Raw genomic sequence first — 18416 nt, 5'->3', positions numbered from 1 at the left:
ACATTCTTGGCTACGTAGTGGAAAATGGAGTCCTAGGGCCCGACCCCGACCACATGCGCCCCCTCCTGGAACTCCCTCTCCCCCACTGCCCCAAGGCCCTGAAGAGATGCCTGGGGTTTTCTCATATTATGCCCAGTGGGTCCCTAATTATGCGGACAAGGCCCGCCCACTCATCAAGTCCATAGTTTTTGCCCTGACACTGAGGCCCGCCAAGCCTTCAACCACGTCAAGGCGGATATCGCCAAGGCCACGATGGATGCAGTCGACGAGTCCCTCCCCTTTCAGGTGGGGAGCGATGCACCAGACGTCGCTCTGGCCGCCACTCTCACCCAGGCGGGCAGACCCGTGGCTTTCTTCTCCCGCACCCTCCATGCCTCCGAAATTCGGCACTCCTCTGTCAAAAAGGAGGCCAAGCCATTGTGGAAGCTGCAACATAGGCGGCATTATCTGGCCGGCAGGAGATTCACTCTCCTCACTGACCAACGGTCGGTTGCCTTCATTTTTAACAATACGCAGCGGGGCAAGATCAAAAATGACAAGAGCTTGAGGTGGAGGATCGAGCTCTCCACCTATAACTATGAGATCTTGTATCGCCCGGGGAAGCTCAATGAGCCCCCAGATGCCCTGTCCCACGGTACACGTGCCAGCGCACAAGTGGACCGACTTCGGGCTCTCCACAATGACCTCTGCCACCCGGAGGTCACCCGGTTTTTCCATATTGTCAAGGCCCGCAACCTGCCCTACTCCATTGAGGAGGTCAGGGCTGTAACCAGAGACTGCCAAGTCTGCGCAGAGTGCAAGCCGCACTTCTACAGGCCAGATAGAGCGCACCTGGTGAAGGCCTCCCGCCACTTTGAGCGCCTCAGCATGGTCTTCCCCTCCCCTCTCCGAACCCAACGTGTACTTCCTCAACGTAATTGATGAGTATTCCCATCAAAGCCCTGCACAGCATCTTCACTCTGTTCGATTTCCCCACCTACTTCCACAGCGATCGGGGATCCTCCTTCATGAGTGATGAGCTGCGTCAGTTCTGTCATGATATTCAAACACACTCATCATGATAGACAGGCCAACAGACCAATTAGCACACATAACACGACAGCCAATCACAGACAAGGGCAGAGACAGTATAAGACAAGGAACACAACACCTGGTGGACAGTCCATCTGGAGACAAGGACATGGACAGGACCTGAATAACAAGACACTCAGAGAGTCACCACGTGCTGAGTACCAAGACAGATCTGTAAATAACAAGTTGGAATAAAACTGGGTTGTACCAATCGCAACCGTGTTGGTTCACCTGTACCTCAGAGCACCCAACACCACAAGTTCCTGCTCAGCAAGGGCATCGCCTCGAGCAGGCCGACCAGCTACAACCCCCGGGGAAACGGGCAGGTGGAGAGGGCGAACAGGACCGCCTGGAAGGCCGCCCTGCTGGCCCTTCGGTCTAGGAGTCTCCCGGTCTCCCGCTGGCAGGAGGTCCTCCCCGACGCGCTCCACTCCATCCGGTCGCTCCTGTGCACCGCTACTAATGAGACCCCTCACGGACGTGTGTTTGCCTTCCATAGGAAGTCCACCTCCGGGGTCTCGCTCCCAACATGTCTGACAGTTCCTGGACCCGTCCTCCTCCGGAAGCATGTGCGGAGCCATAAATTGGACCCCTTGGTTGAAAACGTCCACCTCCTCCATGCAAACCCACAGTACGCCTACGTGGCACACCCCGGCGGGCGACAGGACATAGTCTCCCTCCGGGACCTGGCACCCACTGGGTCCCCACCCACAACCCCCGACCTGATATCGCTCCCCCCCCCTCGGTTGGCTCGTTCACCCCTGCAACCAGCGAACCTCATCGCAGCCCCCACCCCAGCAGGATCCGTCCTCCCACTGGATCCACTAAAGGGTGATGAAGGAGAGGACAACATGCTCCCGGAGTCGCTGGTTACCACGTCGGCGCCCACACAACCACTAGGTCTGCGGCGATCGCAGCGGAGGGTCAGAGCCATCTGTAATGTTTTCTACACCCCTGCTGGACTTTTTTTAAACAGGGGGCAAATGTGGTAAATACCACTGGTAACACATTACATGTATTAAGTTACTGCTACTCTATTACAGGTGCAACAGTAAATCCCTGCCTGCTGGTTCCTCCCAGCAGGCGGCGTATAAAAGTGTCAGCTCTCCTGCGCTACTCCCATTCTGGTTCCAGCTACAGGAGGCACAACATCTTGTGCAATAAAGCCTCGATTGTTCCACCATTCTCGGCTCGTGGTAATTGACGGTACATCAAAGTCTATCCGCGAATACACCTTGTGCACATGGGAGTAGAATGAAAACTCCTTGGCCACCTAAATCATATCCACACCCCCCCCCCCCCCCCTCCCCCACCCCACCCCATGCGCTCCATAAACCCGTGCAGCTCCTTTGCCATAGCTGATACCTTCCAGACCTGGAACTCGTCCGATTCAGCCTCGGATCCAGGGCCGTGTTGAAATCTCCCCCCATAATCAATCGATTTGAATCCAGGTCCGGGATCTTCTCCAGCACCCGCCTGACAAACTCAACATCATCCCAGTTTGGGGCATATGTATTTACCAATACCACAGCCATTCCCTTCAACTTCCCACTAACCATGACATATCTACCCCCCCGGGTCCGCCTCTATCTTCCCCACCTTGAACGCTACCCGTTTATTGACCAGGATTGCCAACCCCCTCGTTTTAAAGTCTAATCCTCAATAATCAAACACCGTTCTGTATGAATAATCAAAACCGTTCTGTATAAATAACCAAACCAGTTTCAATAATGAACCCTGTTCAGTATCAATAATCAAACACCGTTCTGTATGAATAATCAAACACCGCTCAGTATCAATAACCAAACCCCGTTCAGTTTCAATAATGAATCCTGTTCAGTATCAATAATCGAACACTGTTTAGTATCAATAAACAATTACCTTTCTGTATCAATAAACCCAGTTCAGTGTCAATAATCAAACACCGTTCAGTATCAATAATCAAGCCCCGTTCAGTATCAATAATCAAGCACGATTCAGTATCAATAAACAAACACCGTTCTGTATCAATAAACCCAGTTCAGTGTCAATAATCAAACACCGTTCAGTATCAATAATCAAACCCCGTTCAGTATCAATAATCAAGCACGATTCAGTATCAATAAACAAACACCGTTCTGTATCAATAAACCCAGTTCAGTGTCAATAATCAAACACCGTTCAGTATCAATAATCAAACCCCGTTCAGTATCAATAATCAAGCACGATTCAGTATCAATAAACAAACACCGTTCTGTATCAATAAACCCAGTTCAGTGTCAATAATCAAACACCGTTCAGTATCAATAATCAAACCCCGTTCAGTATCAATAATCAAGCACTATTCAGCATCAATAAACAAACACCGTTCAGTATCAATAAACCCTTTTCAGCGTCAATAATCAAACACTGTTCAGGATTAAATATCAAACCACGTTCAGGAGCAGTAATCAAACATCATTCAGTGTCAATAATCAAACACCAATCAGTATCAATAATCAAACCCTGTTCAGAATCAATAATCAAAATCTGTTCACTATCGATAATCAAACACTGTTCAGTGTCAATAATCAAACACTCTTCAGGATCAATAATCAAACACTATTCAATATCAATAATCAAACACCGTTCAGTATCAATAATCAAACACTATTCAATATCAATAATCAAACACCGTTCAATATTGATAATCAAATCCAATGCAGTTCAATCAACAATCAATCCCAACATCATTCAGTATGAACAATCAAACTCCATTCCGTATCAATAATCAAACATCGTCATTAACAATAATCAAACTCCATTCCATATCAATAATCAGATCCCGTTTAGTAGCAATAATCAAACCCAACACCATTCAGTATTGAGTCTTCTGCTTGTCTTCTGTTCATCTTTTGCGTCTTCTGCTAGTCTTCGCCTTCTCCTGCTCTGAGATGTCTACTTTTATCCCCCTCCACTCACTTTTTCCAGAAACCTCTCTGGTTTCAGGCCAACGAGGTCTTCGGAGAGGGCCCCAGCAGCCAATAGTCCGGTTTGTGACTGTTTGACAGGTCATTACCCTGCCCCAGGTATCTCACCTTTGGTGGTGTGGGCTGTACATGACCTGTTCCCAAAGAGGGTAACTGAAGATACCCTCGGTGACAGAAGGTCTGGCTCGATCTGGGCTAGAACAACAGACTTCCTGAGGTTTGACTGCAGTATGATTTTAAATTGACCACAGTATCAATAATCAAACATCGTTCTGTATCAATAATCAAACACTGTTCAGTACCAATATTTAAACCCTGTTCAGTCACAATAATCAAGCCTGTTTAGTATCAATAATCAAACACTGTTCAGTTTCAATGATCAAACAATGTTCAGTATCAATAATCAAACCACATTGAATATCAATAATCACACACCATTTCGTACAAATAATCAAACCCCATTCAATATCACTAATCAAACACTGTTCAGTATCAATAATTAAACCCTGTTCAGTATCAATAATCAAATCCTGTTCAGTATCAATAATCATACACCATTCAGTATCAATAATCAAACACCGTTCAGTATCAATAATCACACACCGTTCAGTATCAATAATCATACCCCTTCAATATGAATAATCAAACACTATTCAGTATCAATAATCAAACACATTCAGTATCAATAATCAAACAGCGTTCAGTAACACTAATCAAATCCTGTTCAATATCAACAATCAAACCCCGTTCAGTATAATAATCATACACTGTTCAGTATCAATAATTAAACCCTGTTCAGTATCAATAATCAAATCCTGTTCAGTATCAATAATCATACACCATTCAGTATCAATAATCAAACACCGTTCAGTATCAATAATCACACACCGTTCAGTATCAATAATCATACCCCTTCAATATGAATAATCAAACACTATTCAGTATCAATAATCAAACACATTCAGTATCAATAATCAAACAGCGTTCAGTAACACTAATCAAATCCTGTTCAATATCAACAATCAAACCCCGTTCAGTATAATAATCATACACTGTTCAGTATCAATAATCAAACACCATTCAGTATCAATAGTCAAACACCATTCAGTATCAATAAGCAAACCCCGTTCAGGAGCAGTAATCAAACATCGTTCAGTGTCAATAATCCAGCACCGTTCAATATCAATAATCAAGCACTGTTCAATATCAATAATCAAACACGGTTCAATATTGATAATCAAACCCAACATCGTTCAATCAACAATCAAATCCAACATCATTCTGTATGAACAATCAAACTCCATTCCTTATTAATAATCAAACATCGTTCATGAACAATACTCAAACTCCATTCCATATCAATAATCAAACCCCGTTTAGTATCAAAATCAAACCCAACACCATTGAGTATCAATAATCAAACCCAATTCAGTATTGTAGCCACCTGGGTTGGCCAACACCCGACGTAAAATGGAGGACAGCAAAGGCTGAAGGGAAATTCAGCCAACACAGGCAGAAACTAGCAGGTGCAAGTTACTGTGTATTAAACTTGGCAAAAGTCCAGAAAGCATCGATACAAGCAGCCATCTGCATAATAATGTAGCAGCCATCTACATACTAATAAGCGATCCCCGGGAACAATCGAAACATTTGGGATAAACAAAGCCAAGTCAGACTCCCCGGCGCCAGCAGGAGCCAACACAAAAGAGGTTAAAGGCCACCTCAAGACTGCCCATCGATCAGGGAACCGCTCCAGTGTTGGAGAAAGCGAACCAAGCGATTGGAACGAAGTCCAATCACCTAGAACCAGGTACAGGGTCCGCCCCGATAGGCGGGAAGCCCCTGGGGACCATAAAGTTAAGCCCCCAAGTTCAAATTGTTCTTCTTGACCGAGTCACTCAGCAACGCGAACCAACCCTTGACAGTGACCGGTGCAGCTGCCGCCGATATCCAGTAAGTCTTAAGTCAACGCTCGCTACGAGATAGGCGCTCCTAGCTACCAATCCGTACCAACTTCGAATCCCGCAGACTCAGAACCCGAACGAAAGGCCATTTGTTCCCCTGACCTGGTGGGCCAGTCCGAAGCTAAGTATAGGCCTGTTAGTTGTAGAAGTAGCTTAGAAGTAGAATTTATGCATGAATAGCGATTACTGTGTATAATAAATGTGCTTTGATTTGAACCTTACTAATTGGTGTATTGAGTTATTGATCATTAATTGAACTTGAACCTCGTGGCGGTATCATAGAGATACTTGGCGACTCGAGAGCAAAGGTTATAAAACAGAGCCAATTGAACAAACCAAAAGTTAGCAACATATTACTGGCGACATCTGACGGGACCCGAACTAGAAGTGGCTTAACCACTCCGGGAGAACCCAAAAATTTGAATTAGAGATCCAATTGGGAACAGAAAACCACAAGTGTTCAAGCAGTTCTGGTCAATCCTCAGAATTCGGAAGTGTGTTAAATGTATGCGTAACTAACAGGGCTATAAGGTAAACTGATAGATTTTTTGTTGCGACAAAACTGTCGGGAGTTTGTATTTCGGAAATTAGCGAAAGCCGTACCCATAATTACAGCACCGCCTTAGTCCCCCTTGTTCCAAATTTAAAAGAAGCATTCAGATAAGAGAGATGGCAATGCAGGCAATGCAACGCCTCATGAACCCAGAAGAATTTGCGGTCGCAGCAACCAGCAGCAGTGGAGTAGGACAATGTCCCGTATGGGAAAAAGAAATCAGGAAGTACCTCAAAGGGAAAGGATGGCCCCTTTGGAGCTAATTCTGTAGCAATGAGGAAACAGGTCCCGGGAGTATAGGACATACTTGGTGGGAGAACCTGAGCGAGATTCACAAGAAGAGCTTAGGGAAAGCTCGCAAGCTAATGGCAATTGTGTCCTGTTTGGCACAATTGCGAGGCACAGAGGAGGCCGTTAGGAAGCTCCGGAAAGAGATAGAAGGCATACATCGAATGAGCAAGGTCGATGTCAGTGAGGTAGAAAGAGAGAACGTAGAGTTAAGGAGGAAGTTGGCAGCAAAAGACGGAGAGGTGGATGATGCCAAGTGGGCACACCAGTCTTGTCTAGCGCACTTAAGCAGCTTCCAGTCCCAGTATTGAAAGGCATATCAGGACACACAACATGCAGTCCTGGTACGAGAAGAAACCGAGAAGCAGGTAGAGGCATTGTAGAGGCAGTGTAGTGACCTGAAGGCAGCGTTAAGAGCACTCTATGCTGCCACCATGGAGCAAAGACAAAGTTCATTAGACCACGCAAAGTGCCAGAAGCAGAGCTGCAATCTCTGCTTTCAGTTCAAAAAGGATTCCAGGAACTTCCGTTCCTCCCCACCTCAGACCCCCACCACTTCTTTGCCAGAGTAAAGCAGCAGGCGACCATGTACGGCCTGGATGAGCGAGAGCACGTAAAGCTCACAGTTTTGAGTTTAGACCCTTCGGTCATAACAGCTCTTCCCGACCCACAGAATGTAGGAGGAGGCACCCTTGCAGAAATGCATACCGCGGTCCTAGACGTGATCGGGTATAACCGGGGTGACCCCGTAGATGGTCTCAATAAATGCAGGCGAAAGAAAACCGAGCACCCCACAGCGTTTGCTGGACGCCTGTGGATCCACTTTGCAGCAGTTTTTAGAGACTTAGACCGCGCCCATTTGTCCCCAGACAACATGGCCAAATGGACCCGCACCCTTATCTCCCATGCCACAGAAACAGGACAAAAAGCTTGCACGAATTATGATCCCTCAGAGGGGGCTCATAATGAGAAATGGGTCGTAAAAAGATTGTCCCGCACCTGGGAGCAATCTGTACAAAACAAACCCGCAGTTAAAAATCCCAAAGAAAAGTAGGCAGAAGCAGACATACACGCAGTTAAAACACACCAAAACCCCACATGGGTAAATGAAAGCAAGAACAGCCTCCCACCAAAGTCACAGGAGTGTTACAACTGTGGACAGTTGGGACACTTTGCAAGGGAATGCAATGCCCCACGAAAGCCACAGAGAGCCCAGCAGACGGGCACTCTAAGTAAGAATAAGACAGAGCCCATACATAGTGTGAGCACCCGTTCAGATCAGACGGACCTGAACGGAACGGACTGACGGTGTTCCGGCTCCCCCAGTTGGGTCTGCGACACCCTTTGGGATAGGTCCGGAAGACCGGTAGTCGCAGTAAAATACGGGGACAGCCCATCGAGTTTCTCTGGGACACAGGAGGGTCCCTCACCACAATAAATTCCTCCACCATGTTCCAAAAGGACACGTGGCCCACTACAGCCACTATCACCCTCAGCGGCTTTATAGGCCACTCACAGCAGGGACACATCACAGCCCCTGTACCCATTCAAATCGGCAACATCACCACCAAGCACCCCATAGTTTTAGTCGATCTGCCCCACACAGCAGAACACATTTTGGGCATAGACTTTATGAATTCCCACAATCTATCCTTTGATCCAGTCAACCAGTGTGTCTGGAAAATGGCAAAATCTGCAAGAGCCCCCGTAACACTCACAATAGGTGAATACGCCAACAAAATTAGCGCAGTGGGCGAATTTTGGTTTAACCCAACTACAATTAGCACGGACAAGCAAGTTAGGGCAGTGTTACAAAAGAACAGGACAGCATACGCGACCCACAAACACGACTGTGGCCGGATGACTGGTTCAGTACTAATCACAGGACCTGACCCTCGACCCCAAAAACAGTATGGATTTCCCAAGAGGCAGTGGGAGAAATCTCAAAGGTAATCGACAGCTTATTAGAGCAGAGCGTACTTAGATCAGCAGCCTCTACTAAGAATGCCCCGATTTGGCCAGTGAGAAAGCCCGATGGATTATGGCGACTGACCATCGATTACCGGGAACTCAACAAAATCACCCCCGCAGAAGCCCCCACGGTAGCCACAAGTCCCGAGACCATGCTCAAACAGGGACTCAATTCCCGATACTTTACGGTTTGGGATATCAGTAATGGATTCTGGTCCATTCCATTGGCAAAGGCGTGCCAGTACAAATTTGCCTTCACCTTTAAAGGACAGCAGTACACGTGGACATGCCTTCCACAAGGATTCCACAACTCCCCCTCCATTTTCCACCGACAGCTGGCAAATGGTTTAGCCAAATCTTCTCGCCCCGAATGTCTGGTCCAGTACGTAGACGACCTACTACTGCAGACAGACACCAAGGAAGAGCACATTGAGCTTCTGTCCGAACTCCTTGAACTGCTACAAGCAATTGGATGTAAAGTTAACCCCAAAAAGGCCCAGATTCTGGAAAATAATGTGATATATTTGGGTACAATTATCACACATGGTAAACGTGAGATCGAGCGCAAAAGGAGTGACTCGATTGCTAAATTGCCCCTTCCCCAGAACGTTTCAGCCCTCCGGTCGTTTTTAGGACTGGTTGGCTACTGCCGAAACCACATTGACGGTTTCGCCAGCAAGGCAGCACCCCTCTCAGACCTCCTAAAGAAAGGAGCCGCCTGGGAATGGCTTCCGCAGCATATGGATGCTGTGGATTCTTTGAAACAAGCACTCATAGCAGCCCCCGCACTACAAGTTCCAGACCCGCTTTCCCCCTATGCAATAGCGGTAGCAAGCATAGACCGCACCCTTTCGGCCGTGCTCCTCCAGGAACGGCACGAACAGTTAAGGCCCGTGGCTTACGCCTCCAGAATTTTAGATACTGTGGAGCAGGGATTTTCAGCATGTGAAAGGCACCTACTCGCAGTTTTTTGGGCAGTACAGTATTTTTCTTACATTACCGGAATGAACCCCATCACAATTCTCACGGAACACACCCCCACCCAACTTTTACTGGACGGACGACTCAAGGACGGTACAGTTAGTCAGATAAGAGCAGCCAGATGGACCCTTCTTTTGCAGGGACGGGACATCACTGTTAAAAGGACAAAGACACACACTTTTTTAGCCGATAACCTACAGTACCCCGGAACCCCCCATGAATGTGAAATTATATCTCCACACCACAACACAGGCCCCTTTATTGCTAAAACCACCCCCCAGAAAGATAGGTAGTTCATCCCAGAGCCCCAAGCACACAGACACGTGCAAACCCATAAAGATATATGTGGATGGATCTTCCACAATATTAGAAGGGAAGCGCATAACAGGATGCGGTATTTATGTCGAGGACGCGCAGGGACGCGCCCTAGAAGAAATAGCAATAAAACTTCCAGGACACTTAGGCGCGCAGGCAACAGAACTTGCGGCCATCGCATACATAGTGGAACACCCAGATTCCTTCCCCAGCCCAGCAGACATATATTCGCGCAGCCTCTATGTCTAAAAGAGCCTTACAGAATGCCTGCCCCTGTGGAAAGCAAGAGGATTTGTTTCCGCAGACGGAAAACCCCTCCCTTCAGCCCCATTGCTCCGTCAAATCTTAGAGAGAGCACAGAACAGGACTTTTGGGATAGTCAAAGTTCGAAGTCACCATCGTTCCTCCCCCCCTGGAAATGTAAAAGCCGACGCACTGGCTAAAGCAGGTTCCAGGCACGGATATTTTTGGGCACCCCCCAAAAGTGCACCAGTGAATGCAGTTCAGGTCTCGCAGACTAATATCGAGGATTTAGTGTAGGCCCAGAAGCAGGACAGCAATCTCAGGGAGATTTTGAAAGGAAACTATCCAGCCCCCTATGATAGGTTTAAAAATGCTCTGGCCACACATGACGGTCTGGTGTTCAAAGACACCCTTTGTGTGGTTCCTGAACAGGACAGGAATCAACTGATTTGTTTATTCCATGACGGTCATGGACATCAGGGAATCAATCCCACTACAGCACACCTCAGGCAGCTCTGCTGGTGGCCGAGTTTAAAGGACGATGTAAATCACTACATTGAGAATTGCCTTATCTGTGCCCAGAACAACCCGGACAGATACGCCAAAAAGGCTCAGCTCAGTCACAGCAGACCCGTTAATGGCCCCTGGACTAACCTCCAGATTGATTATATAGGACCATTGCCCCCTTGCAGGAATGGTGATAAATATGTACTCGTGGTGATAGACACGTTTACAAAATGGGTGGAAGCATTCCCATCCAGAACAAAAACGGCCTAACCCACCACATCTTTACGAATTGGGGACTCCCCCGCAGCATTGAATCCGACCAAGGTTCCCATTTTACGGGACGTGTCATGAAGAACGTCCTCACGATATTTGGCATTACCCAAAAATTCCACATTGCATACCACCCCCAGTCGAGTTGTATCATGGAGTGCATGAATCGGACCCTAAAATCAACCCTCATAAAAATGGTCCAGCAAAACAACACCACTTGGGATTCGGGTCCTCCCTTTTGCGCTGAAGTTTCTGCGAAATACGGTTTCCACATCCACAGGTTACACCCCACACACTCTCATGACCAGACGCCCCATGAGAGGCACAGAATTGTTACTGGGATTAGATTTGACCAGCCCCGAAGTGACGGCCCTCACACACGAGAAAACAGTAGAACAATTAGTGGCGAATGTTAAAACGGTTCAGCTAGCAGCCGCAGTGAAATTGGGCACAAGAAAGAAACAGAGCAAGGCCTGTTTCGATAAGACAGTGCATGCGACTGAGTTCAGTGTAGGACAGCAAGTCATGCTCTCCGTATACAACCCCAGCGCATTCCTGTCACCTAAGTATTCGGGTCCGTACTCCATTGCGGACAAAGTAAGCCCTTCCGTCTACAAAATAAAATATCCCAATGGAAAGACTGCGTGGTTCCATATCAACCAGCTGAAGGCATATGGAACACAGTCAAACCACGCACACCACATCATGCTCGACGCAGCAGGCCACGCCCCGCCCACAGCCAACGTAACCCTACCCTCCCCCAACACGTCCAGCCCAGCCACGGACTCAACCTCGACTCCATCCCCGAAATATAGACTCCGCCATGGAACGCCCACAGACTGCAGCAGCAGCGACAGCGACTGTGACTCGGACAATAGCCACAACACACCTCCCTACTATCCCCATGCAACAGGACCCACCCAGCGAATCCGACCACGATTCAAGTGATCCCTTCGCGATCACATTCCTAAACAGATCCCACCACCGATCACCAACCTATAATGACGACCCCGATTCCGTCCCCTCAGAACTAGACACCACCTTTTGGCACCGAGATAATTCGTACAGACTCGTCCGGAACGACGAATGCGATCCAAAATCACATCAAGCAGCCCTATCAGCCCTGATACACTCGAAGGTTTGGCATCCGGGAGAAGATGACGACTTTGAGTCTGACTCCAAAACGAGAACCCCTTTGCGACCCTGTTCGCAACCGATAATTGAGGTGTCCAGATGATGTTTTAAAAGGAACCGCTTGGGAGAAAACGGTGTCCTTTCTGATGGAACCTGCAGCATGTTTGATGTTGTTTGTACTTGTAAATGTTGTATGTTTGACCGGAAATTTTTTTTCCACGGCCCCACGCCACCACCCTTCTGACGCCCACTGGCAGTCAGAGAAACTAGTTTGGCCAGATGCTAGTTCAGCGGAACTAGTTTGTCTGCAGAGACTTGTTAATGACCCAGACGCCAGTTCAGAGGAACTCGGCTGGCGACTGAAACACAGACCCCCGTTCGTAACTGCCCTTCTGGTTCGAAGGTAGAACCAATACGGCAACCCCCCACGATGACTACATTTCTTGCCCGTTCTGGTCGGTTGCTCAGGCAGTGGAGAAACGGCATTGGGACCCCCCCTGCCTGGGAACCCCCGCTCTGGTCAGCTACGCTCGGGTAGGGCACACACGGCATTGGTCGCCATCCTACCCGGGGACTCCATCCAACTCTTACCCGTCGCGGCCCATACGCACCTCATTTTGGAAAGTTTTGTTCAAAAAGTTTTGTTTTGATTTCAGGTGACCCTTACGTTGCCAACCCTCTGCTATTTACATCCTCATACAATTGGATGGTAAAACGCACAGTCTGCGAGACGGCTCGCACTGGTTCATTATTTGTAAGTGTGTCTTGTCCTGAAATTCAGTTTTTGGAAAAAAAATGAGGGAGTCACACATAGTGACCAATTATAAAGGGAGTAATTGGCACTAAAGGACAGACAGCCTATCATACGAGATGTTAAACCAAGATAGTAACAGACACTATGCTTGATCCCACAGAACTCCAGAAGCTCCAGGACCAGAGAAGAGAATACAAGAAGGACCATGAGGACATCCTCCGCGTGGCCCATGACCCTAATGGACATTTGGTTGCGCGCAAACACGAACCCCCTGACCTCAACTCCCCCAGCCGTTAATGACTCACTTCTCCACAGTACCCAGAGCCCAGTCACAAGCGACACCTCACCATCTCGGTGTGACACATTTATAACCTGGTACTCCCTGTCCTACTTGATAGAATCCCTATTGGTATTGGCGATACTCTGCTGCATCGTGCAGACTATTCGTCTGAGAAAATGGAGAAGGAGAGCCTACCGCGCTCGCACCCCGGTATATAGGATAAGATCCCCTATTTTCGGATATGACCAGACCCCCGACCCCCACGATCTATAATAAAGAGCATTCGTTTGTAGTTTGTTGTAAATAAAGAAATGTTCATGAGCAATTATACAATCCTGAGCTTGACTGCCAAGCCAGAAAATGTGTATAATACTGCTATGATTTTGTTTGTATGGTTTAGGAAGTTAATGTGATGAAATGTTTGAGTGAGTGTAGTTTATTAAGGACAGTTAGAGGTTCCGATTTTCTTGTTTTGTAATGCATGTCCCTGTTTGACATAGCGCCCCTCAGAATTGTCAGTTAAAACATTTTTGCATAGTTATGGTCAGTGTAGAGGCCATAGGAGAGTGCTCGCCGGGTCAGGGAATGAAAAACAACACAGTTATGTGATCCTTCACGCTTCGCGTTAGGATCACAAGGAGGGTGTGTAGCCACCTGGGTTGGCCACCTCCCGACGTAAAATGGAGGACAGCAAAGGCTGAAGGGAAATTCAGCCAACACAGGCAGAAACTAGCAGGTGCAAGTTACTGTGTATTAAACTCTGCAAAAGCCCAGACAGCATCGATACAAGCAGCCATCTGTATAATAATGTAGCAGCCATCTACATGCTAATGAGCGTTCCCCGGGAACAATCGAAACATTTGGGATAAACAAAGCCAAGTCAGACTCCCCGGCGCCATCAGGGGCCAACACAAGACCGCCCATCGATCAGGGAACCGCTCCAGTATTGGAGAAATCGAACCAAGCGATTGGAACGAAGTCCAATCACTTGGAACCAGATACAGGGTCCGCCCCAAAAGGCGGGAAGCCCCTGGGGACTATAAAGTTAAGCCCCCAAGTTCAAATTGTTCTTCTTGACCGGGTCACTCAGCAACGCAAACCAACCCTTGACAGTGACCGGTGCAGCTGCCGCCGATATCCAGTAAGTCTTAAGTCAACGCTCGCTGCGAGACAGGCACTCCTAGCTACCAATCCGTACCAACTTCGAATCCCGCAGACTCAGAACCCGAACGAAAGGCCATTTGTTCCCCTGACCTGGCGGGCCAGTCCGAAGCTAAGTATAGGCCTGTTAGTTGTAGAAATAGCTTAGAAGTAGAATTTATGCATGAGTAGCGATTACTGGGTATAATAAATGTGCTTTGATTTGAATCTTACTAATCGGTGTATTGAGTTATTGATCATTACTTGAGCTTGAACCTCGTGGCGGTATCATAAAGATACCTGGCGACTCGAGAGCAACGGTTATAAAACAGAGCCAATTGAACCAACCAAAAGTTAGCAACAGTATCAATAATCAAACATTGTTCCATATTAATAATCAAACACCGCTCAGTATCAGTAATCAAACCCCATTCAGTATCAATAATCAAACCCCTTCAATATCAATAATCAAACACAGTTCAGTATCAATAATCAAACACCATTCATTATCAATAATCAAAGCCCATTCCGTATCAATAATCAAACCCAACACCATTCAGTATCAATAATCAAACCCCGTTGAATGTTGATAATCAAACCGAACACCGTTCTATCAATAATCAAACCCAACATCATTCGTTATCAACAATCAAACTCCATTCCATGTTAATAATCAAACATCGTTCAGTAACAATAATCAAACCCAACACCATTCAGTATCAATAATCAAACCCCTTCTGTATCAGTAATTAAACCCCATTCAGTATCAGTAATTAAATCCCGTTCAGTATCAATAATCAAACCCAACATCATTCGTCATCAACAATCAAACCCAACACCATTCAATATCAATAATCAAACCCCGTTCAGTTTCATTTATCAAACCCAACATCATTCAATATCAATAATCAAACCCCATTCAGTATCAATAATCAAACACCGTTCAGTAGCAATAACCAAACACCGTTCAGTAGCAATACTGAAACCCCGTACAATATTGATAATCAAACCCAAATACCGTTCTATCAACAATAAAACCCTCCATCATTTGGTATCAACAATCGATCTCCATTCCACATCAATAATCAAACCCCGTTCAGTATCAATAATCAAACCCAACACCATTCAGTATCAGTAATCAAACCTCATTCTGTATCAATAATCAAACCCTGTTCAGTATCAATAGTCAAACCCAACATCATTCAGTATCAATAATCAAACCCCATTCTGTCTCAATAATCAAACCCCATTCAGTATCAATAGTCTAAACCAACACCATTCAGTATCAATAATTAAACCCTGTTCAGCATCAATAATCAAACCCAACACCATTCAGTATCAATAATCAAACACCTTTCGGCATCAATAATCAAACCCAACACCATTCAGTATCAGTAATCAAATCTCATTCTGTATCAATAATCAAACCCTGTTCAGCATCAATAATCAATTCCCAACATCATTCAGTGTCAATAATCAAACCCCATTCAGTATCAATAATCAAATCTCATTCTGTATCAATAATCAAACCCTGTTCAGCATCAATAATCAAACCCAACACCATTCAGTATCAGTAATCAAATCTCATTCTGTATCAATAATCAAACCCTGTTCAGCATCAACAATCAAATCCCAACATCATTCAGTATCAATAATCAAACCCCATTCAGTATCAGTAATCAAATCTCATTCTGTATCAATAATCAAACCCTGTTCAGCATCAACAATCAAATCCCAACATCATTCAGTATCAATAATCAAACCCCATTCAGTATCAATAATCAAATCTCATTCTGTATCAATAATCAAACCCTGTTCAGCATCAATAATCAAACCCAACACCATTCAGTATCAGTAATCAAATCTCATTCTGTATCAATAATCAAACCCTGTTCAGCATCAATAATCAAATCCCAACATCATTCAGTATCAATAATCAAACCCCATTCTGTATCAATAATCAAACTGCATTCAGTATCAATAATCTAAACCAACACCATTTAGTATCAATAATCAAACCCTGCTCAGCATCAATAATCAAACCCAACACCATTCAGTATCAATAATCAAACACCGTTCGGCATCAATAATCAAATCCTAACATCATTCAGCATCATTAATTACGGTATCAATTGTGGGTAGAATTTTGATTTGTGTCAATAGTTCGAAATCATCACTATGATTATTGTCCCTCTGATCAGTTCTGTTTCTATTGCAGAACAAAGATGTGAGGAACTTGGAAATTAAATCTAACCACGGAGTCAGTCCTAAACCAGGAGATGATCTGTATGAAAATTGTGATTTTGTCGAAGGTGCTCTTTATGCGAATATATAAACTGAGCAAGAATGAGACACAGTCAATGTATGGAGAACACAGAACATGTAAATGATTCAAAATCTAATTTATCTTCCTAAAATACACAGGAACTCACTCCGAAGAAATATCTTTAAACATCTTGATATAATCTGATTGAATGCCTTTGCAGTGATCTTTCCGAAATGATTCTCTATGATTTTCAATTTGTACATCCTCCTTCTGGATTTTCCCTCACTTTTGAAAACATCCTTCCCTCCTTTCTGATTGTAAATGTCTTTAGATATTGTTTGATAGTCCAGCAGGACTGAACGGACTAGTTCTATCCCGTGACAATGAATATGGGTGAATTTGCATTCCGATTAGTGTTTGATGAAAATATCTCAACCAGACATTTGGATCAAAGAATAGAAAGATAAAAAATTATTGTAAGGTTGTGTGGGCTGTTATTTTACCTTCTATTTATAGTCGATAATCCAGTTGATTGGAGGTATCAAAATATGTTTTTATTGCTAATCACTTGAACACTTGGTTAACAACTGAATCAAAACTTAGAAATGAAATATAAAATGATACATAAAGGGATCAAACTCATGGTAAAAGCATAAAGAAATCACTTTAAACACAAACAAACAAATAGATGATTCAAGAATTCAGGAATGCAGGAATTCAGGAACAAGACCTCGATCAAGCTTTTAAGGGACTTCTTATCTCTTGTTTAATCCCTCATTTACTCTCATTGGTTTCTACTTCTCAGCTGAGACCTCCTGGTTTGTTCAAATAGATGTCTGTTACTTCAAGGATGATTCATTAATCAAACATTGGACATTACTTAAGATTGACTGGTGCCTATGAAGACTGGCTCAGATTCTGCGTGCACAGTCTGAGGAAAATTACTGGACATACTTCTCATGCTACAGCTCGGCCCAGAGACCTTGCTGTAACTGATTAGTTAATACATTCTTATTGCTGAATACACCAGAATACAATGGGTGATTCATCATGTGAAACATTGACTACAATAATGTCTGGATTCCCACAATCAAGACACTTTTAATAATTTTTACCTCTGCTACATGCATTCAATTAGCACCTAAAATTATGAATAAATCAATAAATCAATACTCAATCAAAGATAGAAATACAATGAAGAATCAGGTTGAATATAGACGAGCCATAGTGGAGGTGAAAAAAATAATAAGAAAAGCAAGGAGAGAGCATGAAAAGAAACTGGTAGTTCACATGAAAGGAAATCCCAAGGTCTTCCATAAGCATGTAAATAATAAAAGGGATCAAAAAACAGGAGTCTTGAACATGGAAGCAGGAAAAACAGCAGATGTGTTAAACAAATATTTCCATCCGTCTTTACATCGGAAGAGGATGCCACCAGGCCTAGGGGGGGGAGGAGGTAACTGGTATACTTGAGCAATTTACAACTGAGAGAGAGGAGGCATTAGAAAGGCTATCTTTATTTAAAATAGATAGGCAGCAGAACTCTTTGTGCCAGAAACTAAGTGCTGACACCCGGACTGAATCGGTGGTGCTCTACGACAGCAAATTTGGCGCCGATCCCAGATCAATCCACAGACTGTTAAGGGGCTGTCACCAGCACCACATGGAACATGACTGATTTCAATGAAAACTGGTGTCTGATTCGCTGGATTCAGAATTGGCACATGAGAA

At 45.2% G+C, this 18416-nt stretch overlaps 1 protein-coding gene across 1 annotated transcript in view; it reads left to right on the top strand.

The window, feature by feature from the left end:
* The window catches only part of LOC140386529 (myelin-associated glycoprotein-like), a 100256-nt gene extending 83058 nt beyond the window's left edge, over positions 1–17198 (top strand). Inside the window, exon 9 of the mRNA XM_072468937.1 lies at positions 16638–17198. Coding sequence (XP_072325038.1) covers positions 16638–16754 — 117 coding nt within the window. The 3' untranslated portion in view covers positions 16755–17198. The remainder of the gene's footprint in view (positions 1–16637) is intronic.
* The last annotated feature ends 1218 nt before the right edge of the window (positions 17199–18416 follow it).

The sequence above is a fragment of the Scyliorhinus torazame genome, chromosome 12, assembly GCF_047496885.1.
Source record: "Scyliorhinus torazame isolate Kashiwa2021f chromosome 12, sScyTor2.1, whole genome shotgun sequence".
NCBI lineage: Eukaryota > Metazoa > Chordata > Chondrichthyes > Carcharhiniformes > Scyliorhinidae > Scyliorhinus > Scyliorhinus torazame.
The sequence above is the reverse complement of the archived record's forward strand: the minus strand, read 5'-3'. Positions and strand labels throughout refer to the sequence as shown.